Source organism: Branchiostoma belcheri, unplaced genomic scaffold (assembly GCF_001625305.1).
Source record: "Branchiostoma belcheri isolate BF01 breed outbred unplaced genomic scaffold, Haploidv18h27 scaffold204, whole genome shotgun sequence".
In the NCBI taxonomy this organism is placed as follows: Eukaryota; Metazoa; Chordata; class Leptocardii; order Amphioxiformes; family Branchiostomatidae; genus Branchiostoma; species Branchiostoma belcheri.
This window is the reverse complement of record NW_017803536.1, coordinates 58,185-85,328: the sequence shown is the minus strand read 5'-3', so window position 1 is coordinate 85,328 and position 27,144 is coordinate 58,185. Positions and strand designations below refer to the sequence as shown.

The 27,144-nt window shown below is 39.9% G+C and overlaps 2 protein-coding genes across 4 annotated transcripts in view; one reads left to right on the top strand and one right to left on the bottom strand.

Annotated features, from left to right (window-relative positions):
- The window catches only part of LOC109469480 (glutamate decarboxylase 1-like), a 45,884-nt gene extending 26,922 nt beyond the window's left edge, over positions 1–18,962 (top strand). For 2 of the 3 annotated variants that reach the window (XM_019767996.1, XM_019767997.1), the window contains 12 exons: positions 2,318–2,408; positions 4,432–4,544; positions 7,384–7,499; positions 8,307–8,386; positions 9,334–9,388; positions 9,765–9,881; positions 10,476–10,540; positions 10,970–11,048; positions 12,055–12,204; positions 12,797–12,846; positions 13,356–13,500; positions 14,976–18,961. In XM_019767996.1, coding sequence (XP_019623555.1) covers positions 2,318–2,408; positions 4,432–4,544; positions 7,384–7,499; positions 8,307–8,386; positions 9,334–9,388; positions 9,765–9,881; positions 10,476–10,540; positions 10,970–11,048; positions 12,055–12,204; positions 12,797–12,846; positions 13,356–13,500; positions 14,976–15,149 — 1,235 coding nt within the window. In that variant the 3' untranslated portion in view covers positions 15,150–18,961. Of the gene's footprint in view, positions 1–2,317; positions 2,409–4,431; positions 4,545–7,383; positions 7,500–8,306; positions 8,387–9,333; positions 9,389–9,764; positions 9,882–10,475; positions 10,541–10,969; positions 11,049–12,054; positions 12,205–12,796; positions 12,847–13,355; positions 13,501–14,975 lie in introns of all 3 variants that reach the window. The other variant, XM_019767994.1, reaches the window with a different exon arrangement.
- Positions 18,963–20,699: 1,737 nt separating this feature from the next.
- LOC109469472 (T-complex protein 1 subunit epsilon-like) lies at positions 20,700–26,956 on the bottom strand. The gene is made up of 11 exons (XM_019767987.1): positions 26,687–26,956; positions 25,965–26,025; positions 25,482–25,646; positions 24,734–24,932; positions 24,115–24,226; positions 23,681–23,761; positions 23,142–23,411; positions 22,756–22,941; positions 22,157–22,294; positions 21,815–21,995; positions 20,700–21,511 (listed from the first exon to the last, which is right to left on the bottom strand). Exons 1-11 carry the CDS (start codon positions 26,804–26,806, stop codon positions 21,387–21,389), a joined length of 1,638 nt encoding a protein of 545 aa, XP_019623546.1. The 5' UTR covers positions 26,807–26,956; the 3' UTR covers positions 20,700–21,386.
- Positions 26,957–27,144: the final 188 nt, after the last annotated feature.

The following is a 27,144-nucleotide window of genomic DNA, read 5'->3' as shown; positions in this document are numbered from 1 at the left end:
TGCTACTGATTTGAGTCTAGTCGAGCGCAGCGCGGTGTCTGACGCACGGGGAATAAATAATTCACCGCGAGCTTAGCTTCTGTAAATGTAGCAGAGTGGCAGTTCTTCTTGCTTCTAACCGCATTGGTTTGCCGAATGCCCCCGCTGCGAAACTAAATAACGTGTGCCGGAATGAAGGCAGCGGCTTCCCAAGGTGACCTCTCCCGGGAATCATGCGATAATCCCCCGCTATGTGCAATCAGGAACATCGGTCCACCAAAAGACCTAAGTCCATTGGCACCTTACAATCACTTCTGCGGTAAGCGAAAATGGGTGATTGGACTCTGTTAACGTCCACGATAGACAGCAGGGATTGTCTCCGAACATAACCTCACTGCTATCATCTCGCAAACAGACAGGAACGCTTTACAGTAGATCGCTACAGGGTGTCTGCGACATTTCTCGGGAAATGGGTTCGCCATATGCCTTCGGTCAGATGGTTTTAAGGAAAGCTGTATAAAGTCTATGGTTGGCAGTCATCGGTCCATCAGTCTGTAATGTTTGCCCGCCAGTTCCGGCAGCAAAGACAAGATAAGAAAACATGGAATATGAGTTGATGTTCTCTTTCGATGGATAAGAGTTATCTAAAAAGTTACAGATGTGTTTTGAGTATTAGTAATGGCAGAGGATGACCGTCTGTCACGTAGAAAGATCACTAGCATCCTTTGCAGGCAAGAAGGCAATAAAAAAACTTGGCCAATCAGACAATAGTGCGCCAAAAAAGTGACCGCGAAGTTCCACAGGGGTGGTGCCCATCTACATCTCTGTAGCCCTTGTGCCACACAGTAGTGCAAGCACTGCAGCAGGGGGCTAGCCTGCTGGTAGTGTTGTGTGTTACTCTGTCATAAACGCTGAGTGCTATAAGCAGAGAAAGCAGAGATACCCTTAATAGAGCCCATAGGTAAAGCGCCTCTGATTTGCTACCGTTTCTGATTTACATTTAAATAAAACTAGTGACAGGGTTTTAAAGACCTATACATGTACATGGGAATGTCCGTGGATTATCAGCAAACTTGTAAGCTGGACGGCAAAGCAGCTGGTTAAAATTCAGGCCATGACAAGAAGCAGTCACCGAAATCTGAAAGCAGCTTGAATATGTATAGACAAAATATCATAAATTTTTAGGAAAGGAACTTTCAGTCTTCGAGTTTTCAAATTCAATTCCATTTCTATCCCTCAAAGGATTGCGAGCGAGAAACTTGAAAAGAAAATCAAGATCACGGTTCCTCTACTTCGGAAAATCATGGAACGAAGAAGCGTCCTATCTAAATCATAATGCTGCAAAATTGACATAAAGAATCATTGATCTTCAGATAATGTTAGATATCATCAGATGATGTTAAATGACCCAAACGGTACAAAAGGAGAAGCAAAATCAAACTTTACATGGCCTCTTATAACTTACATTCAATACCTTAAGCAGCTAAGGACGCGAAGGTACACATCTTTCTAAAAGTTGAGAACTTTCAAAAGACCTTGTAGAATTTCGATTATCTCGCATCGCCGGGTCTTTTAATGGACTTGAACCTGCTGGTGTGAAATCTTGAACCGTGCTGTCAGTTCGTTCTAAAGTACATCTTAAGTTCTGTCAAATGTTGCAGCCAACTAGTATGCAAATCGCCCTTTCTTTATCTAGGCTCACTGTACAGGAAAAATCTACATCACCCGCCTCGGTAGCAAATGTGGATTTGAATGCACACAGCGGAGTGGAAGGAACTGCCGGATATTATATGCAGATTACATTTGGATAGGATCGCGGAGGAATGTTTACGTAAAAAGCTTTTTGGTTATGCGATTCGTGTGCGCTGTCGGAAAACAGGAAATGGGAAGAACGCTGAGAAGTGTGGTTACTATCTATTCAAGGCCGAGGCATTTTTGCACAGTGGAATACAGTAACTACATTTTTTGCTTTTACATCTTTACACAACTGCTTCGAAATTCAATTTCTCACTGACACTTAACATCATGTCTTGAACCACCAGAGACTGAATACTTCCATTTGATAATGAAAAAACAGCATTTGACATTCTTAAAATCATGCAAATATAGGGCATTAGAAAAAAAACAATGGTTTTGTTGTTTCTTTGGTAACATTTTTTCCAACCACTGTAACATCGTTTTTTTTACAGCGATGTGATCAAACCGACAACAGCAAGTTTCTTTCACAGGTCAAACTTTAGAATCTGTGAACTAATAACAATGGCCATTTTGTCAAGATGATTTCTATCTAGATTATGTCACATGTCTATAAAACTACTTTAACTTCCTATTTGTTCAGGACATCCCCGCTTTTTCAACCAGCTGTCCAGCGGGATGGACGTCATCTCTCTGGCGGGGGAATGGCTCACGGCGACCGCCAACACCAACATGTGCGTACCGGTCCTCTTCTTTCCTATTTCTTATTGTTCACACAGTACAACATAATGTGGTCGCACACTCAAGTAGCTAAGACTTATTTTAACGCTACCACTTAGACATAATGAGAGGATAAATTAACAAAAATAATCCAATATAAAGGATATACAGATGATAATATATATGTGACACAAAGTAATAGAAAAACAAAGATGTTGGAAGCACATGATCAACTTTCCACTCAATGGTGTACCGAGTAAAAAGGACGGACGCAATGCAAAATGCAAGACAAAAATTAACTTTTTAGAAGCGTTTTGTTGCGGTAATGAATTGTTGAGTAAACGACAAAATGAAGGCACAATCTCTACCGACAGAGACTCTGATAGGGATCACTTCCAGTAGAATCTACCAGATCGGAGGCTCTATCCTGATATATGCACACTTTCTGTGCCGTGGTCTATCTCACGGCGACCTCTGACTTTACTTCTGTTCACCGTTTCGTGAGACTTACAAATTACTACAGTCCCATCTGTCGGCAGAGATAGGCAAATGCCTTCAATCTTAGGTCATTTTCTCCACATAAATGTGTCGCCTGTCTCAGTACCATGCACGAACTGTCCGACACGACATGCCCTTTTCTTCCTTCAACGGTCTACGTTGATGAAGGTTAGACATGCAGGTAAAACAATAGTCAAAAACAAATCAAACTCTAGTACTCTATAAGTAACGGAGATAACTTCTGAACGTCTGGAGTGACATTCGTCAATCTTCTTCAGCGTCTACGTCAAGTAACCAGACATCTTGTGATGAAATAGATAAATAAAGCCGTGTAAGAAGTATTTTTCAACACTGTTTCGATGTGAGATATACGTCAGTGCAAAATGCGTGAATGTCCTCCATCCGAAATGTCATGTATAAATATTGATGTTGAATAATTCTTTATCCAAATGAAACTATTAGTAACCACTCGGTACAGTATTAGACTGAAGGCCGCTTGCAAGACGGTCCGCAATGGCGTGACAAACCCTGTTTAATTGGTCAATAAGTCACAGCAAATGAAATTACAAGCTTCAGTGCCCAATGACATCGCATTTAACATGATGTGAACATGCGTGTGGAACAACCCAAAGGGAAAGACGCGAAACAGCAAATAGCTACAGGAAACGAAATTGATACTTAACGTTTAAGGAAGAAAAATAGCAAATTTTGTCTGCGGCAACGACGTGATTGTTCACTCTTCGCATAAAACTGTGTCCCAATAACCTGGCTTAAGTAGTAAATTGACCTTCCAATATGCTGTTGCGGCCTTGTTGCTTTTGAAACAACAGTTAAGCCTCTCTACATCGATTGGTGTATTTAGGTCACACAGATAGGCCAGCAGAATGAGGAAACGCTGATCGTTGAGTTGTATCTTCTAGGTTCAACTTGTTGCAGATAAAGTAGTAAATTACCCTGTCACACATCGAAGACTCTGCAACTTCCGACCTCAGACTTATACGATAAGATAAAGTCCACATGTCAAGACCTCGTCACACGAAGTCGTACGAAATTAAAGCCCACATGTTAAGACACGGTCACGTTTGTCGTAAGATTGTCGCAAGATGGTCGTACGATTGCAAACTGAGGGTGCACAACTGCTCAAAATTGTACATCAAGCTCGTATCCTAAATGTGACAGTGTTGCTACACAAAGCAGAAGAGACAAAATAAACTATAAAACTATGGAGAATACTACATGTTAAGTCTGTTTCAATAGGGGATACACAGAAAATTAGATAAAGTCAATATTCCAATCTCCGTGTATTCTGACAGCATCCTGATCTCTAGTGACTGCTGACAACGCTGTGAGAATGATATGGAAAACCTTGGAGACGTGTTGTAATCGTCTACAATCCAGCCTGTCAAATGTTGTAATCTAATGGTTTTTGAAGTCAGCATTCCTGTCAAACGTTTCGGAGTCCCCGCCAGCGTGATACGAGGTAGATGACGGGGAGAGAAATCCTCCTTACCGTCGGTATCTCTTGTAATTTCCCTTTAGGTTCACGTATGAGATTGCACCTGTCTTCATCGTCATGGAGGAGATGATCCTCAAGAAGATGAGAGAAATCATCGGGTTTCCCGCCAAAAGTGGAGACGGCATTTTCAGTCCAGGTATGTGGATCAAATTACAATCAAAATGCATCGATTGGCCGGGATGGTTACAATTACACAATAACAGTTACAGTTACAGTTATTTGAAATTGTGATGGGGAGGTGAGAACCCGTTATTTGAAACTTAAACCGTTTCTCAGCGTTCTGACCCAATTGCTGTGATCAGGTGATTTTCTTCACGTGTGCCGTCAGCAGTAGGTCAAAGGTTGTAGGAAGTCGATATCGTGCCCCGTCACGGTGCGCATGCAAAATGTTCGAGAGGTGACGATCCACTCCATATTCGTTTCCCAGTTTCATTCAATTTTGAATCATAGATTTTTAAAAGTCACAAAAAGGAACACGTTTCTTTATAAAAAGAGTGCAAATCATTGCCCCCCCCCCCAAAAAAAAAGAAAGAAAATGCGGAACGCCTGCAAACGAGACTAATGCTAGTAAACGTCTGTTAACTTGTCACAAGTGTTACTGCAACTCCTGTAAGTTCAATGTCAGGAGAAGGTGAGCCTTTGAAAGGGGTAGATTAATTGTACCTAATGTTGCGCGAAGATAATGCACCATTAATCACAGAGGAGAAGGTTCCCGAAAATTAATAACTGGAAACAGTCGCAATTTTTTTGCGATGACTGTGCGATTACGACAATGAAAGTCAATTATCTTCTAAGAGATAAGTATGAACTCAGTAACTTCAAAGCGGCGTGTTTCAAATAGTAAATTGTTCTACAAAAATCATTTCTTCTATATGTATGTTTGCAAATCGTGTACTTTGCAAGTTACATTTGGCACAGTTTTCTTTCTATATTTGGGAAGCAGACCCTTGTGGCTGTCTGGTTCGGAAGAAATTTTGGGATTGATATGTGAGAAAGTAATTTCATGGGGACTTCTCTTTATTCTTTATTCAAAAAATGGTCAACATAGCAGCAGTACATAAACAAAGAAAATTATGGACTGTTGAATTGTATTAACATTACATGTACATAAACATTGTGTGGTGCAGAAACGAACTCTGCAGTCTGGAGGTTCTTGCCATGGGAACCCAGGGTCCTCCCGCATTCCTTAAACTTGTTTTAGTGTATTTAACCAGAAGTTTCTATTCTATGTGGCCAAAGGCAATAGTACTGTCTGCCCTTGAGAAATGCGGCCGACATTTCCCGCGCTGTTACCGAGATAATAGCCGACGTTAGCCGCCGCTTTGGACGCAATCAATTCTTCCTCGGTCTGTTTCCTCGACTAGGCCTCGGCGGCCGCGGTGTTGATTGAAAAACGGTCCCCCGCGGAAGCAAACCATTATTTTTTAGTACTTACAGATGTTCGCCTCGCCTTAGGTCGCCATCATTTGATGGACGAGTCATTGCCTGGTGCGGGTCGGCTGGGACTATATCATCGAGAGCGAGATTCGACATTAGGAGACTTGTCTATCAGACAGTCGGAGTTTTGATGAATGACTACGCACAATCTACAGTTCCGACGTTTATGACTTTGGCGCCGAGTTTTATCTCCGAAAGAGGGACTCAAAAATTTACAGCGAAATTACATAGGATAATATGAGCTTCGCGTTCTTGACATAATCTCTGTCAGACATGTGGTAAACATGTTTTAAGACGTACCAGTGTTTGTTAAAGTTTAGGGAATTGTAAAGCTGCAGTGTATTTAATTACTACGAAATGCTGATTCATATTTTAAATGTAAAGTTTATTGCAAGTTCCTGCTTGTAGGCTAAAGGCAAGTACATGTAACATAAAAGTAAAGGAGGGACAATGGATAACAATACAGTATGTGACTACTCTAACAACTAAACACTAAATTCTAACTTGTTGGGTTTGACTCCTTTTAGTGGAAGTCGAATGATCCCACTATAATGAGTGGGTTTTGTGATACTAAGAGGAGAGTAGTTTTCTTTTTGTCTGTAAATGTGGAGAACTTAGGATCGAATTTGATGGCCTCTTTAAACATGTCCTTTCTTTCGTGATCGTAGAAGGGGTAGTTTGAAATAACATGTGTTTCGTCTCTAAACAAAAGAACATGTATACGGATTTCTCCTTGGTGCTGAAAAAAACTGCTGCTATTACTACATTACGCACATGGACGTCGACTCTCTCAAAAGGCAAAGATCAATGCCTGGAAATGAACACTAAGTGCTTTTCATCGATTGAACGACTCATCATGCACAATACAAGTAATAGGGCCCCCCACAGTTTCCAATCTCCTCTCACCACGCTACACAGCAGGAGCATCCAGCGGGCGAGAAGAGCGTCTTACCCCCCGCAGCCAGATAATTTCCTCCGTGTTTCTTGAGAGGAAACGTTTCCGTATTAAACTGTAATTGTGCTCTGTTGCTTATTCATCTATCGGCCGCACCATTAACGACTTCTCTACTCTTTACAAACCTCAAATTTATTTCTCGTCAAGTTCTTTGATATATGCCAAGGGATATGGAAACTTTGGGATTTGTTTAATGCTGAAGTATTCCTATTTTTTAACATTTACTCATGCAAGATGTAAAATCATTATGATCATCCCTTTCCGTAAGTCATTTTATTACTAATACTTTCTATTTCAAAGTGCAGTTACAGAGTACCCCTCGGAAAACAAATAATCAAAGGATAGGTTCAGCTACAAAAAAGATTATAAGATCCAGGGAACAACGAAGTTTGGTTGTAAGGTTATGTCGCAACTATACAATCATGTTTATACTTCACGAGCTGTTGTAAAGTTGTAGCCGGGTGTTCTGTGCCACAGCTGTTTATTTGCTTTTAATTTTGATGATCTTCTAATGTCTTTTGTTGAATCAGAAGTTCTAACTACCAACACAGATGAACTTTCATGATGTCCTGATGTTGTGCAGGCGGTGCAATCTCCAATCTGTACGCCGTGAACTGCGCACGCTACAAGTTCGTACCAGACGTCAAAAAGAAGGGACTCAGGGAAGCACCAAAACTCGTCATGTACATTTCAGAACATGTAGGTATACTTCTTTTTTCTAGATTGGCGAATCAAAATATATAGAAGTTGTTTTAGCTGCAAGTCGTTGTATGTCTGTAGAATCGGTATCTCGAAATTGTTAACTGGCAGAAGGAAAAACAGTCTTCAATATACCGTAATACTAGACAAGGAGACGCAACGTGCATGTTGTTAATGGATTCACTCATATTGCCTCCTGACAAAAACCCTCTGCATTTTCACGTGTTTTGAGCCAGTGCCAAATAGTTTCATAGACGCACAAATATGAAGTGGATTCTGGATTGCCACATAATGCTACTTGTGCAAAGGGAAATGGATGACTAGGGTAGATATTTGGAAATTACAAAGATGATAGCACTCATCATCTTTCATACCATAGAACAGCATGAAGCTTCTAGACTTGATCAAACGCTTGGTACAAAACTATTTATTCACCGATGTTACTATTGATTTCTGTTTATGGAAATAAATAGATAGTTTCAATAAAATTTACAATGAAACGGGTGAAAGTGAGAAATTGTACTTAGTTCGTATTATCTGATTTTTACTTCAATCAGTTACAACTCTTAACGACATTATAAAACAAGTTTGAACTGCAATATCCAACACAAGAAATTGGACTCACACAAATTTTCGACTGTACAACTCCAGTCTTTGTCGAGTAATGAGCAATTCACCGCTTCCGTGACATCACGCAGATAACACACGTGACTCCGTGAGCAGTCGATCCTAGGTTGGAGAAAGTCTGTAGCGTACCCCGTCTCTGTTGAGGGATGGTTGTAATGCCCTGACGACATTTTGTTACAGAGCCACTATTCTTTGAAGCGCGCTGCTGCCATAGTCGGAATCGGAACAGACAACGTCTACGCGGTAAAATGCGATGAACGGTGAGATTATGATGCCTTTCCCTTGCACTATATTAGCGTCTGTACGATGCACTATCAGCGTGCACATGGAACTGTTTGTATAAGTGCTCCTCTTCCGCCTTTTCCATTAAGAGCTAAGATCGGTGGCATTGCAGGATTCGAACTCGGGACCTATTGGTCCACACAACCCAAACACAGCATAGTTAGAGGCTTAAAGTTATTTCGAAAAAAGTATTTCGAACCCTGAAACTGTAGACATTTTGGACACGATCTCACTGTGACTTCGTACATAAATATTCAAACATGTACGTAATTTAAGGCGATGATTACTATGTCAAGAATGCATGCATTAATAATGTCTGGCATTCGCTCGAAATGGGAATGCACTTTCGAGAAAATTACTCCTAATACCTGCCTGGCATATGGTTGGATAGTTACAAATGGGCACTTTTTCCTCCAAATGGAGCGTTGTGGAACTCTGTAAAGGCATTTTGTTACAATGAATAAATCTCCTTAATGGATTGAATAAAAGCTGTCAAGAGCACTCGAGCGAGAGATGTGGTCTCAATCTATTAGATTCCATAACTAATGTATGACACGTTTACGTTTACATGTTACACCAGAGGCTCATTGATGCGCAGAAGACTACTTATTATTTCCGTTAATCACAGAAGTAGCATAATAGAAACAGTAAATCAAATACTTTCACTGGTGTAGAAGCGTAGCGAAGCATAAATAATTTCATAACTTAAAAAGTGTTCCGAGATTTTACGTCCAATATGTAACTGTCGAATTGAGCAAAATAACATACAGCACAACAAAATTTGCACACAGATATTTTTCTGAATTTGTATAGTTTTTTTGTTATTTTAAATGATATTAATGTTAGAATTAATGTAAGAAATATTACCATTATTGTAATCTATTCAATATTGATTACGTACCTACTCAATTTTCTTTTAACACAGAGGAAAGATGATACCATCGGACTTGGAACGAAAGATTCAAATCGCAAAATCGAAGGTAAATACGGTTCTCTATTGTTCTGCTAAGTAGGAAACGAGAACAGATTTTTGGTCGTAGATAGAAATGAAAGAGATTGTTCTCCTTGAAGTTGTTCACATTTCGTCTGCCCATGGGCCAGAAAGTAATAGAATTTTTTTTTTTATTTTGACACAAGCATTCCTTGTTGATAAAAACGATGTACACTTGTCTGAACCTGCCTACGATTAAAACAACCCAATGTTGAATATACTGTGACGTATGTTAAGAACTCGTTTTCGAATTCGTCTATGCTATATTTTCTTTCTTTCTATGGTGGGGCTAATATTAGCAGCCGATAGAGCTGTCCGCCACTGTGTTCTGTACTTTTTCATGATAAAAAAACTGTGTTCTTCAGGGAGAAACACCGTTCTTCGTCAGTGCCTCCGGCGGCTCAACCGTGTACGGCGCCTTCGACCCGCTTCACGACCTCGCAGACATCTGCCAGAGACACAAGATGTGGCTCCACGTTGACGTACGTCTATTCATTACCTCCATGGAATGTCATGGAGGTTATATCTTCAGTTACGTTTGTCTGTTGGTCAACAAGATAACTCAAGAACGGCTTCATGGATTGGTTTCATACTTGGTGTATTGGTAGGGTGTGACAAAAACTGGAAATGATGAGATTTTGGGCCCCCTAGTAGCTTTCCTTGGTACTGCAGCAGAACTTCCTGTTTTGATATCTCGCGATCTGGACATGCTAGGGTCATGATTATTGGATGTCAATACGCCGTTTACATCAATATTCCTGTAGTCATAGTTTTTAGAATATACTAGTATTATTATTATATTCTATTGACGGCACACTCAATTTTCATTCCGTCACTAACGCATGAACGGACAACAGACGTACTCATTTGCACCTGAGTAAAGTGAAGAGAGTCGTGTTAAATGCATTTCCCAAGGGTATACGTACATGATCGATCGATGGCATGGCAGGATTCGAACTCAGGACCTCTTGATTCCGAGTCGAACGCTCTGTCGTTACGCCACACGACCCCGCCATACATTTTGCCCTGTACAATTATCTACCAACAAAGTTGTTGCCTTGTTTTGTCCCCCACAGTGTGCCTGGGGAGGCGGCGTCCTGCTGTCCAAGAAATACAGGAAACGACTGGACGGCATTGAAAGGTACGATGTACGAAACTCACTGAACTGTGCCTCCCCGCAATTATACATGAAATAACTTCATGAAAGACAATGGTCCTTGTAGTTGCTTTAGGGTCTTGGTATTTTGCACCATGGCGTCTTATATCAAGCCAAGACGGTGACACCTTAATACTTTCGATTAAGACATCGTCAAATGGCTGTCACATTGAATGAACAGTGGGGGTAAATAAAGGCTATGATTCTGTGGTCCGATTGACATTTTATGACCAACACCTATGTCTACGTATTGACAGAAACTGCACCACCCTACGTGGTATTTCATAGTACCCTAGATGTTCATTGACGTTGAAAATCGATGATTTACTTCCATGATTGTCTTGCCGTGGCCGAATTAGTAGAAGTGTTTAAGGATGATTGAGATTTTTATTTCGGTCGTTCTTCTTGACCTAGAGCTGACTCTGTGACATGGAATCCACACAAGCTGATGGGCGTCATCCTGCAGTGTTCATGTCTGCTACTCAAAGAAAGCGTACGTATCATCATCTGAATTTACTTTCTACCTCCATGAAAAAAATGGAGGTATTGTTTTTGGTCTGTATGTATGTGAGTGTGTGTGTGTGTTTCAGTGTGTGTGTCTGCCACTGTGTGTGTGTCTGTGTTTCTGCATGGCCTTTAACTTAGGTTCCAATTGATATGGTTGGGCTCATTCTGTCCCAGCGTCAATAATCACTTGTACATCCGGAAGCCCTCCCTGTTTCCACGGGTGTTTTCCGTAACATGACCTCCTTGACAGCCGACAGTTTTCCTTGCACGATGAAAAAAGGGATTGCAAAAGAAGATTACACAAGATTTGAATATTCCATGGAGGTCTGAGATCTTGAGATTCTTGTTATTATACAGTTGTCTTCACAGTATTAGTGTACTGTTTGACTGACCAACCATAGGTTACCAAACTTTCTATCTGTTCCACTATATTTTCATGGATTAAATTCTTAAAGTTTTATCACAGTTTGAGATGACAACAGACGCAAAGATAAATCGATTTGCCAGATGAAAGTGTATGTCTCTGCCCACCTCTGTAGAAGGGCAACTTTGATATTCTCCTGCAGAAGTTGTGATAACTGTATCAGATAAATGATCATCACTTACTACAGATAAAGCTCTGTACGTAACAGGAGAAGACGACAATAAATCGTTAAAAATAAGGACATCAGGAAAACTTGAGATGCAAGCATCAGTGGCAAAACTTATCACATTTACAAACGTTTTTTTTTTTCAGTGTTAACATCAGAAAACGCATTTTTAGTTTAGATTACGTAACTGTGGTTGAATTGTTTTGAAATTTATGTATAATTGTGTCCTATCGAAGAAATTATTGTATATTTTGTTACCGAAGCAAGAGTTTCTCATGTTCTGGACATGCCATGGTCACATTCTTTCTGCTCAGAAAGAAGTGACTTCAAAATTCCAGTATTCTTGAGATCTACATGGATGTTTTAATTACAGTGTATTCTTTTTTGTCTCTGCGTGAACAGAACCTACTCCAGCGGTGTAACTCGATGTGCGCGGACTACCTGTTCCAACAAGATAAAAACTACGACGTGAGCTACGACACGGGCGACAAGACCATCCAGTGCGGCAGACATGTGGACGTCTTCAAACTGTGGCTCATGTGGAGAGCAAAGGTGCGTACATGCTGTTTTTTTTAACATTCAGTTTTTCGACACGGCGGTCCCTGAGAAATGGAAACCACATCTCCATATCGAAGTTCAGAACTGAAAGACTGAGGAAATCTTTTCTGTTTCAGGCAATAAGCCTCAGTAACCAAGATTTGTAAATAGTCCGCCTCTGTTTTAATGGACCTGACCTACAGAATTTTAAATCAATTTAATTTTAATCGTCAATGTTGTGCTTGTTAATGTGTATCTCTTTCAAGCTTTTTTAACATGTAATCACTTGTGCAATTCAGCCAACAATGCATATTGGCTGCCAATCAATGTGAATAAACAGTTTCAGTTTCAGTTTACTGAGACGGGCACATTTAGTTATTGTCTTGTATAAAGTCCCTGCCACACATTCAGAACCTTCCCCGAAAACCGAACAACCAACCAAGGTTGTTGGCTGAAATCAGGAGCAGCCTGACCAGATACGAATCAAATTTGAATTTGAGGTCCCTCCTCCCTTTCCCAAAAGTCATGGTCTCGCAGCGAGACATGATAGGCAAAGAACGAAGGTTTCTAGATTAGATTGAACTTAAAGGATTCTTTTGTTTTTCAGGCTACAGTTGGATTTGAGGCGCAGATCAACAAGTGTTTCGACCTGGCTCAGTAAGTATCCCATTTAGAACGTTTTCTTATGTTAAGACAATTATTCCTTTTTTTTTGTTTTAAAATCCAGTTTTGCGAGACATTGTATTTGTGAAATGTGCTAAAACCAGCGACATACGTAATTCTTTTATCGGTGCGCCCTGAATGTAGATATACTATATAAACAGTTAGTAAAAGACAAGCTATTTGTAAATATATATAATGACATCCCCTCATAACATTGCACAACAAAAACTATGCAAGTTCGTATACATCTGTTTAAGGAAGGGGAAAGAGACAAGAAATTATATATTCAATGATAGCATAGTTTTATCTGCTCGACTGTTTTGTAAACGATGGACGCAGTGTACCATAGCTCTAGTTGTTTTGTTTCGTCGACCGTTCAGAAACGCTATATATAAAGTAGTTATCATTGGCGTAAACATTTCATGTAAAATTACTGCATTTACCCCCACATGGGCAAGAACGTGCAAATAAAGATCACGCTATATTGTACTTTACTTGTGCAGCTACATGACCGACAAGCTGAAGGCGAGAGAAGGGTTTGAGATGGTAGTGGATGAACCGGAGCTGACGAACGTGTGTTTCTGGTACCTGCCGCCAAGTATACGGGACCTCCCCGACGGACCTGACAAGAGAGACCGGCTGGCTCAGGTCAGTATAATCCCACGTCACACATTCACGGATTTGGCCTCCCGAATGCTAGCCGAACGCCCGCCAACCATAGTTAGGTGTGGATCGGCTGGAAAAAAAGCTTTTTTCTGTTTTATTTTTTAGGATGTTACCATTGACAATATTGACTGAAGGAGACCATGTATTATTGTCTAAGTATATGCACAACATGCACACATACAGAAGCTACGCGCGGTACATCAGAGGTACATGTAAAGTGCCCTCACGCAACACTCCAAGCCGTCCGCAGTCCTCGACAACAAGTGTCGAAACGCATTTGGCTCGACGACAACTCCTTTTACACAGCACTTGTGTGGTGCTTCACGGTTTGGCTCAATATGAAAATATGATTCACGTGGCATGTATAGACGATTGATGCACGGAACAACACCCATCTGTTTGCACATCAGAATTACCAACTGAGTACAGTTTTCAATATATCAAACTGGCTTGGGATCGGACAGGTCGATTCCCATTGCCTCGTACAAAACAAGACAGTCTCCGTGCCTGGTGTGTTACGCCGAAGGCCTGGACGGCTATGCAGACACAGATAGTGCTAGCAGATCATAACTACATTTTGTATGAGTTCGTAGAAGAGGCTGCCATGCATTCACTCTCTTACTTAAAGGCTGAGTGTTATACTCACAGCTGAAATGCGACCACTTACACACACTCTGACGCTTGGGACACTTACTTACTTCACTTGTACAGCATCGCACACTATTAAACACTCTTTCTAAGGGCTAACACGGCATCACTGAACACGTGCATACTTGAGCCTGTGCTCTGATGACAATTTCGAGCCAATCGATTATCCTTTGCGTTTACATCCTCGCATGCCACGCCCGCCAACAACCAATTGAATCTCCCCGTTCTGTTGTTGGCTACCAGCCAATCACGTCGCCGCTTATGATCAAGAAGCAACATGATTGGCTAGTACATTTCCCACCTATAACAGGACGGGTGTCTGAGAGCCAAATGTGGTTTGTTCAAACTTCACCAATGAGCAATTAAAGAGTAAGGGTGACAACCAGACTTTGATAATAGAACCAGGTAACTGTTTTTCTCCAAGCAGGCCAATCTACGTATTTCCTGAATATGACAAAGGCCTGGACAAACATACAACCGTAATTGAAGCCCTTTAGATAGAGCTGTCTGTGATTGTATGCGCATTCAGATAGTGGTACCACCACAAAACACCAGAATGTAAACAGATATGGCGTCATATTTTGGCACCTCCACTTCTTGGATGATATTTATTAGCAGTATGGTAGGGTTGCACTTACTTTGTAAAGAAAGTCAAGTCAAGTTTATTGCACAACAGTTGCGTCAGATACAATGTACGGCAAGTAACGCTTAATATTTACCTGATATAATGACCGGAGAATTTACCTTTTGTGTCGTCCTAATGTTACATGATGCGGCTTTAATTGACTTATACGCGTGATCTATTCCAGGTGGCTCCCGTGGTGAAAGCCCGCATGATGGACCGAGGCATGACGATGATCGGCTACCAGCCCCTCGGCGACAACGTCAACTTCTTCCGCATGGTCATCTCCAACCCCGCTGCTACCACCGCCGACATCGACTACATGATTGAGGAGATCGAGCGGCTCGGGCAAGACTTGTAACTGCAAGTTTAGAACATCTCTGCCACAAACATTACTTTTTTTTTTAAAGACTTGTATCTGCAGCAGCAAAACTAACGTAATTTTGTACAAGGTAAGCAAAAGATTTGAGCTGCAAGTCTGTAACATCTTTGACACAAAGAATTGAAAGAACAAATTGTTAACCAAAAAAAAAACATTCGAATCTATTGATGAAGACCAATTAAACATCGCCAATACAATGTGCGCAAAACCCAAACTTTGGGCATTCCTGGTAAGCCCTTCCTCCTGCTAAAAACCAGAGCTATACGAAATTATAAATTTTATGGAAGTTTAAAAATGAAACGCTATTGTACAAACATTGTGCCCATCCCCCTACCTCTAACAATTGACAACCAAAGATTTGAAGGACCAAAAAGTAAGTCAACTAACAACAGTTTTATATCGGAATCTGACAGCACACTAAGGCCGACTTTATTTCGTCAGAACTGAATATATCTTTCTGTGATATTACTCGGTTTCCGGTGAATGAAACTCAAAGGTGAAACAAGTCAACAAAAAGAACTTGTAACAGTAAGTCGCTTCTAGATAGACATCGTATTTTCTTGTTAGTGTTCCAACACATGAAGTTACAATGGATTTGTTTATGTCATTTCACGATTATTATTTTTCTAAATAGGCAACAGAACTGTGTTACCTTGTTACCTTAAAAACTGTTAACAATACACATTGAAGTTTTGACCTTTTTCCTAGGCATATAGGGAAAACAATATAACAATATTTTTGTGTGTCAAACGCTTTTACTTCATGTTCTGTTGTGTTATGTCATTGTGTTTTTTATGCACGTATTGCTTCGAATGCACGGAAAACTTTCATTATGATGGCCACCATAGTAAGACTGTCATACCATACTTTAATACGATGCCTATCTATTGTAACAAACGCGAACGTGTGTCAAAAGTCTTAGAAAGTTGCTATTAAAACTGACCTCGGAACAAGGGTTCGCAATATTTCACGAAAGCCCTGCATGACACCACATGAAATATTTTTTATAAGTTCTTTTGTCGTTCACCAAAAGCTGCAGTCAATGACAGTAAGGTAAAACGTATTCAATTTTGACAACTTTTTGTAACTAGATCTGGGTAGAATTTTGGTTGGTAAAAGCTCAAACTGAAACAAACAAAACATATAACTACAAGGAGAGAAAAACACTCTGATGTTGAGTTCACAAAACAAACACGATAAATTTCAATCAAATGAGAGTTTCTTTTTCAATAATCACGAAATTCTAGAGGTGTAATGGTTGCTATCCATTCACTAAAGTTATCAAATTTGCACTTAAGATTACCTGCACTCGAGATTATTGCAAAATTCTGCACAATCTAATATTTTCGCTGCATGTGGAAAAGAATAGGGGCAATTGTAGCACTGTTTCAGAGCACACAAAATCACACTTGTTTTATGTATAAAGGACTTCGAAAAGAGCAAACATTGCCTGAATATCTTTGTAACTATTGGTTGACCCTGCCCCTAAAGGTTCATTTAATTTTGCTGCACCCTTAAAATAGCACGACTGCCCTTTTCCCATACTGTTGAACACTCAAGCACCTTTTATCGACTTTACTTTCTGATTGGTCAGTTCTCATCAACTAACGGCATTTTCATTTAAATGCAACCAATCATTAAGAAGCTTTCTGAACGGCAAGGTAGACTCATTGTGTGCTGCTGCGGTCACTATTATGTATATGGAAAAAAAACATGTGACTTGTGATTATATAGATACCGGTTACAATAATCAGGGAGTGTATAGTGCAATGAAGAAGTGTATATTTACATGTATGCAAGATAATTTACAAATGTTACGGCTATGCAGAAACTATTATAAGATAGAACGCCGGTGAAAAAACACAACGAGAAAGCCGATGGAGATAATAAGATTGTTAAGGTTGATTATGTGACATGGTAAAGATGTGGAAAAGCTTAGTCTTACCGAAGTACAAACTGTAAGCTTGAAAGTTAGACTTTACTCTGCAAAGGGAGGTGGCTCATAAGAAATTTCACAGTTTTACAGTGTGCATGTTCAACCGTGACGCATTGTGGTTAAGGTTAAAGGTTAAATTTTGACCTTGGACCACAATGCATCAGGGCTGCACATATTCACTTGAAACTGTGAAACGACTTATTTGCACTCGACTTTGTTGTGTGTTAGTATATGTTATGCACATGATGTGTAGCTGTGTTGGAACCACGTGACCAAATGACCAGTACTTGAACTGACATTCCAACTTGTAAACGTTCCATTCAACTTTAGACGTCAAAAAATGGGTTTGTCGTAGTGCAACTCGTGCTTTCACAAAAACTGTCCATTGCAGTAGATAAGCTACTGTTAACATTGTACTCCACAATTCTAATGAGCAAAACATCGGGCATGGGACGCTGAAATATGAACACCGATCTATGAAGGATCTTGCCAATCCCCTTACAGTTAGACATTGTCTTCAGTAGCTTATTTATTGGCAAAACCATATCATTTCTCATTATTGAAAGTCAATCTTGTCCCAAAACACTAGGTCAAAGCGTCAAGGAAAATTGTTCCACAGACAACAATCTTCTGTGTGCTCTTCTAGCATCATCTGAAGACAAGTGATCATGACCTTGAACAGAACGACCTTGGTGTTTGGTAATGGTGGACAAACTATGTTGATTAACTGTGTAGAGTTGGAACAATATGGCTGCCATTAGTAGACTCTCACAGGTTGATCCTGAACTACTACTTCTTACATAACAAAATGCCTGGATTTTTATGTTTTCCTACGCAGAACTAATTGGCCAATACAAAACTGTTCTACATAAAATGTTGTTCCAAGGACAAATAATGTAATATCACATTGATATATAGGCATCTCATGTTGACCACCAGAAAGTTATAATTAACTAGAAAGACAGCTACGTTGTTCCAGCTCTCTGCAACGGTTGGCATTTTCAAGAACGCCCCCGTGCGATAGAGATGGGTGTTGCAGAGTTACATCAAGGACATTATATAGTATATAAAGTCCTTGATTACATGTAGATGCAGGTGAAATTCATGCATGTTAAGCTTTGTAAACAACTCTCTTTCTGTCCAAATGTGTGATCCGGATCATTGCACCACATCCTCACGTCTATGTACAGTATATATGTCCGACAGATGAAATAGATATTTTTGTACCGTGACGTTTTGTCCATCACTTGTTTGTATTAGATGACGTGTCCACAAGAAATGATGACGTATCACAATATGGCTCCAGTGTTCCAGCAAAATCTTAACCCGCGTTACCAAAACACTTTACCAATAAGCAAATGCTAACGTTATGATTAAAAATGTTTGATTAGTAAGTAACCACGAAATTGATGCGACACTGGGCCCACAAGTGATATGTCATGAAATATTTTGTAGAGCTCTTTCATGTTGTACCGCTCAACCAAGGAACACCCAACCTTGAGATGGTGGTCATTGTTTTTACAGGTAATGTATCAAACAAAAAGGTGCTGCAGTCTTACTCTGCTGAACTATCCCCTATGGAAAATGTCCAACACTCATGACAAGATATTAAAGCTGCTTTATGTAACATTGGGGCGATACAAAAAAAAATATCTGGTCATTTCTTTAAAAGTAAGCTGAATCAACCCTACTCCATTGCAAGAAAAGTGTCATTCAGGAAGTGGAGGTGCTAAAATACGACGCCTTCAGAGTGTGTTGAAAGCTGCAAACACGGCTGTCAGCCATGTTTGTTTACATTTTGATATTTTGTGGCGGTGCCATAAACTGAGTGCACCTCGTGTAGGCTGTTTTAGCACCAACAGAAATGTGAGATAATTACACAAATATTTTGAAAAGTAAAAGTGAGTTACAATCATAAGATTTTTTTTTAGATTTTAAATTTGGTGCAAAAATGTTACGCAATGCCACTTTAATTCCTGGAACAATGTGAACCATCTCTAAGGTTTTGTAGCACTGTGGGTTTGTTTCTGATATTCCATCATGTATGGCAAATGCAACATTTACTCGGAAAAGGTAGAATATCCCATGATTCGCTAGACCGCAAAGGATCATGGTGGTATGCAAATGTAACTTATAACGGCCAATAAACATGCAAGACGTCATAGCCTACCTTTGGTTGGTGGCAAAACAACAAAAAGTTAAATCTAAACCATTAGAACCAAAATTGAATATTGCAACACAGGTATGTGTCAGTACACTAACCTGGTGGCCAGGCATCACTAAGGTATTCTCCCATATGTGATTCACTATAAAAAAGATTGTAAAACTACGTCTAAAACCCAGGCTATCATTGGCAACAAAAATGCACATAGTACTACCAACCAGGGAGGCCCATGTCTTGATAAACATGTACATATTTGTCATGAGTTTTTCTCTTCTCACGCTTAGGCCATAATGATTTGATTCTCATTGAAATATATGGAGGTTACAATTTTGCACTTTGGGCTTTTTTCTAAAAAAAAACATCTACAATTTTTAAAACATGCCTGTCCTTAGTGCTGAACACCTTCCACACAGGAAAACACACCTGTCCTTGGTGCTGAACACCTTTCAAACACAGGAAAACACACCTGTCCTTGCTGCTGAACGCCTCCCACACACAGGTAAACATGTCTGTCCTTGGTGCTGAACACCATCCACACACAGGTTAACATACCTGTTATTGGTGCTGAACACTATCCACACACAGGTAAACACACCTGTCCTTGGTGCTGAACACCTTCCACACACAGGTAAATATACTTGTCCTTGGTGCTGAACACCATCCACACACTGTAAAATATACCTGTCCTTGGTGCTGAACACCTTCCACACACAGGTAAACATGCCTGTCCTTGGTGCTGAACACCATCCACACACAGGCAAACACACCTGTCCTTGGTGCTGATCACCATCCACCATCCACACACAGGTAAACATACCTGTCCTTGGTGCTGAACACTATCCACACACAGGTAAACATGCCTGTCCTTGGTGCTGAACACCATCCACACACAGGCAAACACACCTGTCCTTGGTGCTGATCACCATCCACACACAGGTAAACATACCTGTCCTTGATGCTGAATACCATCTACACACAGGCAAACATACCTGTCCTTGGGGCTGAATGTCATCCACACAGGAAAACCAATTTACAGTGTTTTGGGTAGCAAAACTAATCCACAATTTCCTCAACAATCAAAACAGTTACTGTCATTTAATACAGCACTGGGTTTTTTTTTAGTTAATGAGTGTGATCTTTTTAAACCAATATCAAATGAAAAAATATAACACAAAAAACTATTTTGTTGTACTGATATAAATGGCCAAAAAAATTATGACAGCAAAAATATATTCTACATTAGCATCTTTTTTCTCCATTTTGTGTTAAATCATGCCATTGCTCATTCTACAGCTTCTTATAGAACTTTAAAAAATGGCAATTTCTTTCTTATCAAAACTGATGAAAATTAATGCAAGATGCGTATAAACAAATATTCAGTGTGGCTTATTGATTAATAGCAAAAAAAGAAAACGAGCACAAAATTGAATCCAGTGAATTTCTGCTGAGTTTATTTCTGCAGAAAAATGTAATACAAAAGATGCAAACCTTTATACATAAGGACAGAGCAAGGTGGTTGCTATACAATTAGGTTGACTGGTAAATATTTTGCAATGCACATCTTGTTAACAGTTATAATGGACGAGAAAAACACATCAAACAAAACATCCATTGTTGTTTCCATAAAGACACAATGGCCTTTACTTTTTTTGCATATTTCACCGACAAATTAAATATCTAATAATAGTTTGCAAATTTCATGATTTTTAAGTCAGATCATGCTACTGACACACAAGTATACTGCAAGAACAAATACCTAAGGATGTACCTAACTGTGCAGAGTAGTGTTCTAGCCAGCATCCGTCTTTCCGTCATTTGACAGAACTTTGCTGCTCACAACGGACAAAAAAATTTGCCCAATCCATCATCTCTGATGGACAAATATCAGCTTGTGTGTTAAGATATAGAAAGAGATGTCATGAAACTAAGCTTAGCCTACCAGCTAAATTTGCCCCTCAAAATGCAGGAAATAGTATTTAAGAGGGTCAAGATTTCAACATTTTGTCGAGGAAGCATGCCCCAAGACCTCAACATGATCTTACATCAAGCAAAATTGAGATGACGGAAAAAAGGTCACACTGGCTAGAACACTGGTGCAGAGTACAGTACAACTTAATTAAGCCTTGTCTTCATCTGTCCGAATGTCGTCGATCTTTAGGATCATTTTGACCAGCTGTGTGGCCAGCATGATCTGCTGTTTCTTGGCTAGTAATGTCTCGATGACGTGCTGCTCCTTCATATCTGAAAGAATAAAATAAACAGCATTGTAAACAACCTATGGCAAAGTAACAATCCCAGATGGCAGACTTCACCCCCTCAGATGGTAAAACACCCTGCGGCATAAAATGCAGAAACTGATGACTACAGAAACAGATACAGAGAAGCTAAAAACAATACTCAACACCCTTGGGGTGAAGAAATTAGTGAAACCAGCATGTGTGCCAATGTACAAGTAACTTGAAAAATGCCCCAAAAAATTGAAGCACAGTTGGTCCCCTTACTGAGACAGTCTAACTTATATCAAAGCAAAGTTGGGTTCCTTACCGTTGGTGCCCTTGCCGAGACAGTCGATACCGAGGCGAGGGTTGGTCTCCTTCACCTGCCGTGACTTGACGGCGGCTAGCGTCTTGATGGGGTGGAGACCGCTGTTCTCTGCCAGCGCCATGGGGATGGCGTCCAGCGCGTCAGCGAACGCTCGCATGGCGTACTGTTCTATGGACGGATTCTGTGGAGAAATACACATGTTGTAAGCCCACGTGTTGCTACAAATTTACCAACACTAAAAAGAACTGTTGAAAATAAAATGAAAATCCTATAACTATCTTGAGATTTTAGGTGCTTTGCTACCTTTACAGTAGATAATTAACAACACAACTATAACCACACCTTGTCAGCTGCCTCTGACACGGCCAGGGAACAGGCGATCTCGCTGGCACCACCGCCGTACACGATACGATGGTCACGGACAAGGTTCCGCACAACACACAGGGCGTCATGGATGGACCTCTTCGCTTCTTCAATAATCTACAACACAAAACAATTCACCAATACATAACTCCATAGCGATAACCATATTCATATACAGTCTGTACATCAATTGCAAAACCATATTTTCAGAGTTTCAACTGAAGAAGAAAGTGTGCCTTTGGGTAGGGCAAACAAGTTGTTTTATTTCAGACGTTGTTGACTTGAAATATCTTAACACATACTCATCTTATATACATCATGAAAAAAGTTTTAGCATAACTTTTGATTACAACAAAAATTAACCATTCGTAACATCAAAACACTTTCCAGTATGATGTTAAGAAACAATTAAGAACTTTCGGCTGAATTTGTGCACTTTAAAAACTATTCCTTTCTATTCCAATTTTCTACATTCTGTATTCTTAATTACTACAGCATTTTTCATGAATTAAATGCCCATAGCAGCAAAAGACAAAGAATCTATTCAGACATATATAAATTCTCATTGTTTTGCTCACCATCTTGTTCCCCCCTCTGATGAAGATGGTAACAGCCCGTGAGTTCTGACACTGTTCGATTACCAGCATGCGATCCTTGGTGGTGCCGAAGGTCAGCTCGCGTACAATCCCGGCCTTCCCGAGCTTCTCCGCCGACAGCTCCTGGAACCGCGGGACGATCCTCCCGCCTGTAGCTATGGCAATCAGCTGTGAATGTAAACAAAATATATTCTTCTTTTTCCTGCCTTATAACATGTTAACAGCACTGATATAAAATGAACATTGTCAATTTTAGTAAAGTATAGTTTAGACTTTAGTACAACTTCTGGTCTGGTCTTATGATACAAACAATACTATAATACTTAGATTATACTCAAGCAATTGGAAAACCTTTCTGTCAAACGTACCTCGATTTCAGGTCCCCCGACCCAGCGTACAGCCGGCAGCTCTCTCTGTAACAGAAGATGGTTGGCTTCGTCGTCAAAGCCCCACTGACAGATGACCAGGTTAGCTCCGGTGTCCTTAACCTGCCGGACCATCTCCTCAAACTTCTCCCGCTCGTATTCCTGCAGCTTCTTGTAGGCCTCCACAGACGTCACGTCCAGGTGGTGCTTGGTCTTGGGTTTGGGGGGCTCAAACGGGCACGTCAGGATGGCCAGCTTAGCATCCTTTACTTCCTGCAGTGGGTTGAAGATATCACATACAATTGTTTTTTTTCTTGTTCTTGTGACGTTAGAATAGTGGCTTTTGCAACCACCCTGGCCGTCGAGCATGTTCAAATGGTTTTAATCTTTGTCATACATTATGCACTGAAACCAAACCTACAGTTCAAAAAGCAGTACAATAGTGACCCCTAGCAGTCATTGTAGAAACTGCACCCTGAGGGGACACTACTGTTTAGTATTACATTTTGTGTATCTTTGATTCTATTTAGATCCACAATTACCTTGGGCATCTGTGGATGGCTGAAGTCCTTGTCTACAATCACACCTTTCACAAGCTGGGTGTCCTCCATCTTTCCACCAACCTACAAAAACACAACAGTTTAGAAAAATAGCAGAAATCCTTCAATACATGTATGCTTACTTGATTCTGTATATATTATGTGTACAGTGAATGAGAAACATTATTCCGAGTGATTGGGACAAGAAGTCTAGAAATTCAGAAATTATGCTGCCTGTGCATCATTAGTGTTCTTACTATCTGAATAAATACAAACTCAAACATAATGCAAAATTGGTCAAAAGGACAAGAAATAGAAGAATGAATTACTGAGTACAAGGTCATGAAATAGCCCCATATATATTCATAAAGTTTAACTTAGTTCTTCGATATCCATCATTATTATGAAGAAATGTTGAAGACATTGATGTTACGTACCTTTCCCTCTACCTTGATAAGCTCAAAGTCGACATCCTTCCGCTCGAAGTCCGCCACGGACAAAATGGCCTCCACCGCGATCTGAGCCATCTGGCGATGACAGCGGTTGATGCTGGAAAACAATTGTCACATCTTCCATTGATACTCAACCTTTGAACTAAGGCCTGGGGGGAAAAGTTGTTGTGTTTCCTGTTTCAGTTCTGAAAAAAATAGGGCCAGTGGGTAGGGATTTTTTTTTCCTATTTTGTTATGAGACTTTGGCAATCTCATGTGATCCAACTCAAAGTAGAACTTGAATGAAGACACTTATATTTTCAATGTCAATGTTGGAAAACCAATTGTACAACGCATCATCACTCAGGTGTCAGATCATGGAGATTGAAAAGGTCAATCAGCTCGAAAAAAAATGTCCTTGCAGGAGTCCACCTGAAAAAAAGGCCAGGGTCAGCAGTTTTCTCTAGGGTCAGTCAGGAAACACAACATTTTTTCCCTATGAAACACTATGCTCAGCGGAAACTGCCCTTCTGTACCTGACCCTATAATGTGAAAAAATTCTGCTGAGAACCCTTAGAGTCAGACAATATTAAAAAAAGAACAAAATGGTGGGATGAAAACTTACATTTTTGAGCTGAGGGTAGTCATGGCGGTCTCAATGAGCGGTTCTGGGTTCTTAGCGTCAACGGGGAAAGCGTCTGCAATCTGGTCCAGCCGGTCGATAGCCACCTGCGCCGCACACTGGTAACCATCGGCAACACGGATTGGGTGGATCCCCTTATCCAACAGGTGCTCTGCCTCCTCTAGTAGAGCACCAGCAAGGACTGAGGAAAAAATGGAACGTTTGAACATAAAACTGGATTTTCTTACAAATTTTTTCAATCAAATTGATCCATGACAATCAGAATGTTTTGCTGTTATTTAATTTAGTTGTTTATTGCCTAGAGCTCAAACTATTTAGGACTGGGGAAGGCAAACAACATTTTCAAATAGAGCTACTAGGCTTTATCTACTTCTGAGTCGAAAAAAATATTTTGAAAAAAATAATGACCATGTGTAACATTTATGATGTGAATGGAGTGCATTGGGGCAAACCTAACAAAACAACATAAAATACTGATAGTTGGGCAGCAACAGTTGAAGAAAGACATATTCTTCTATTTTCATTATACATAGTATTTTTTTCCATTCATCAAGTTGAAAATGTCTCCATCACCAAATGCATGTAGAGGTTGAGAAGGTTGTAGTATGAAGGTTTAACGTGTATTTCCAGAAAGCATTTCCAAATTGCTGAACAAAATTTTGATAAATATTGCAGAATACTGAAAAAAGTATTTTTACCAGTGTCAAGGTAAATAAATAAACAAACATACCGACGACTCCCGTGGTTCCATCTCCGATCTCGTCGTCCTGAGACTTGGACAGTTCCACCATGAGTTTAGCGATCTGATGTTCCACGTCCATCATGGACAGAATGGTGGCCCCGTCATTGGTCACTGTCACATCTCCATCTGCACTCACCATCATCTTATCCAACCCTGCGGCAGGTCAAGCAGACGGGAGGTGTGAAATACAAATGATATCAGTGGAAAGCAGACGAACAATGTCCAGACAGTCTGCTGCTATTATACCACTTTTCTTTGGAAATGAAACATAATATAAAGGTTTTGCTGACATTCTATGTATTTTATCTAATATGGTACACCCAAAGAATTTTTTGTGCACCAATTTTTTATGTTGGATGCACCAGTGCACCTATAATCCCAAAAATGAATTCTGAGCCCAGCCTAGTAATATTCCTAATTTCCTATTAACATTTAATAATACTACATGTACTATGAAAAAGGATTTCCTACCATTAGGACCCAGTGATGTACGAAGTGTGTGTGCCACAGTCTTTCCTGCCAAGATATGTTGCTGTGGACAGAAGAACAACACATGATGATCATTGACATGATAATTTTTGACACTGAATTTTATGATTCTGAATTACGAGTGATCGCTGTTTTTTTTTTTTCATCTCTGTTCTTTATTGACTTGAGTATAGAAATTATACATGTGTACATAGATGATAAACCGTTACATCACATTCATCAATTTCTGTCTGTTTAAACAAATATTTCACTTAATTACCCTGACAAATTGTCTGTCTGATACCTTTATATTAATGGCAAAAGGTACAGCTTGAAAGGCATCGTAATCATATGATAGAATTAAAGACATTTTGTCATTACTTAGTAATATTACTGTTTTTGCACTATAATCTACATGATCGCTGTTTTTGTTTACACTATATACACGCAAATCATTTGAAGACATGAGCAAATCACTTAGTGACTATCTCTCATTATTTCTAATAAGTGTTCTTTTCTACGGTCGCAAATTTTCGTCATCTCATGTGAATTTTTGTGTCCACATGAGAACCATGCCTGTCCGCCCCCCTCCCACAAAAATGTTCTGGAACCTTCTACATGTAAAAGCTGACAAGATACAGATTCTACGACAATAACTGCTGAAAAATGATTTTTCATAACATAAGTCATGTTTGTAAAAATCATAGGGAAAGTGTTTTTCTTACCTTCTGTGCCTGGATTCCTGTAAGCCGGGTTTTCTTGTCCTGATCACGAAGTATAATAAAAGGCCGGCCATATTCGTCGAACGCTAGTGAGCCTAAACCGCCTCCTTCTGACTGCATCATCTTGTTTCACTGGAAAAATTTTCAGCTGATTTGAAAAATAAGAAATGCTTATTAGTCTAGATGAATTTTTGAAGGTGATCAACCCAACCGTAAGCCGATGATCGTGGATGTTTTCGCACGATTTTGGTAAGTTCGTCTGCCACTGTTCTTCCCGACTGCCAGTTGGTCGATTCCAAATCTGCCTTCAAGAAACTGAACATTATATTATAGACGGAATATGAAATATAAAAACATTTCTACGGGTAAACTTGTGGTTCAAATCATCCTTTTTCTGTGCGTTTTATATTTTTCTATACTGTAAACGTTTATTATATTGGAATTTCTTGAAAGTATAAAAA

Excerpts from the sequence above, each read along its gene's own strand:
- LOC109469472 (XM_019767987.1), bottom strand. The coding sequence starts at position 26,806 with ATGATGCAGTCAGAAGGAGGCGGTTTAGGCTCACTAGCGTTCGACGAA. Across the intron at positions 25,647-25,964 it reads TACATCACTGGGTCCTAATG|GGTTGGATAAGATGATGGTG; the intron begins GTAGGAAATCCT and ends GACCTGCCGCAG. Across the intron at positions 23,762-24,114 it reads TTATCAAGGTAGAGGGAAAG|GTTGGTGGAAAGATGGAGGA; the intron begins GTACGTAACATC and ends GTGTTTTTGTAG.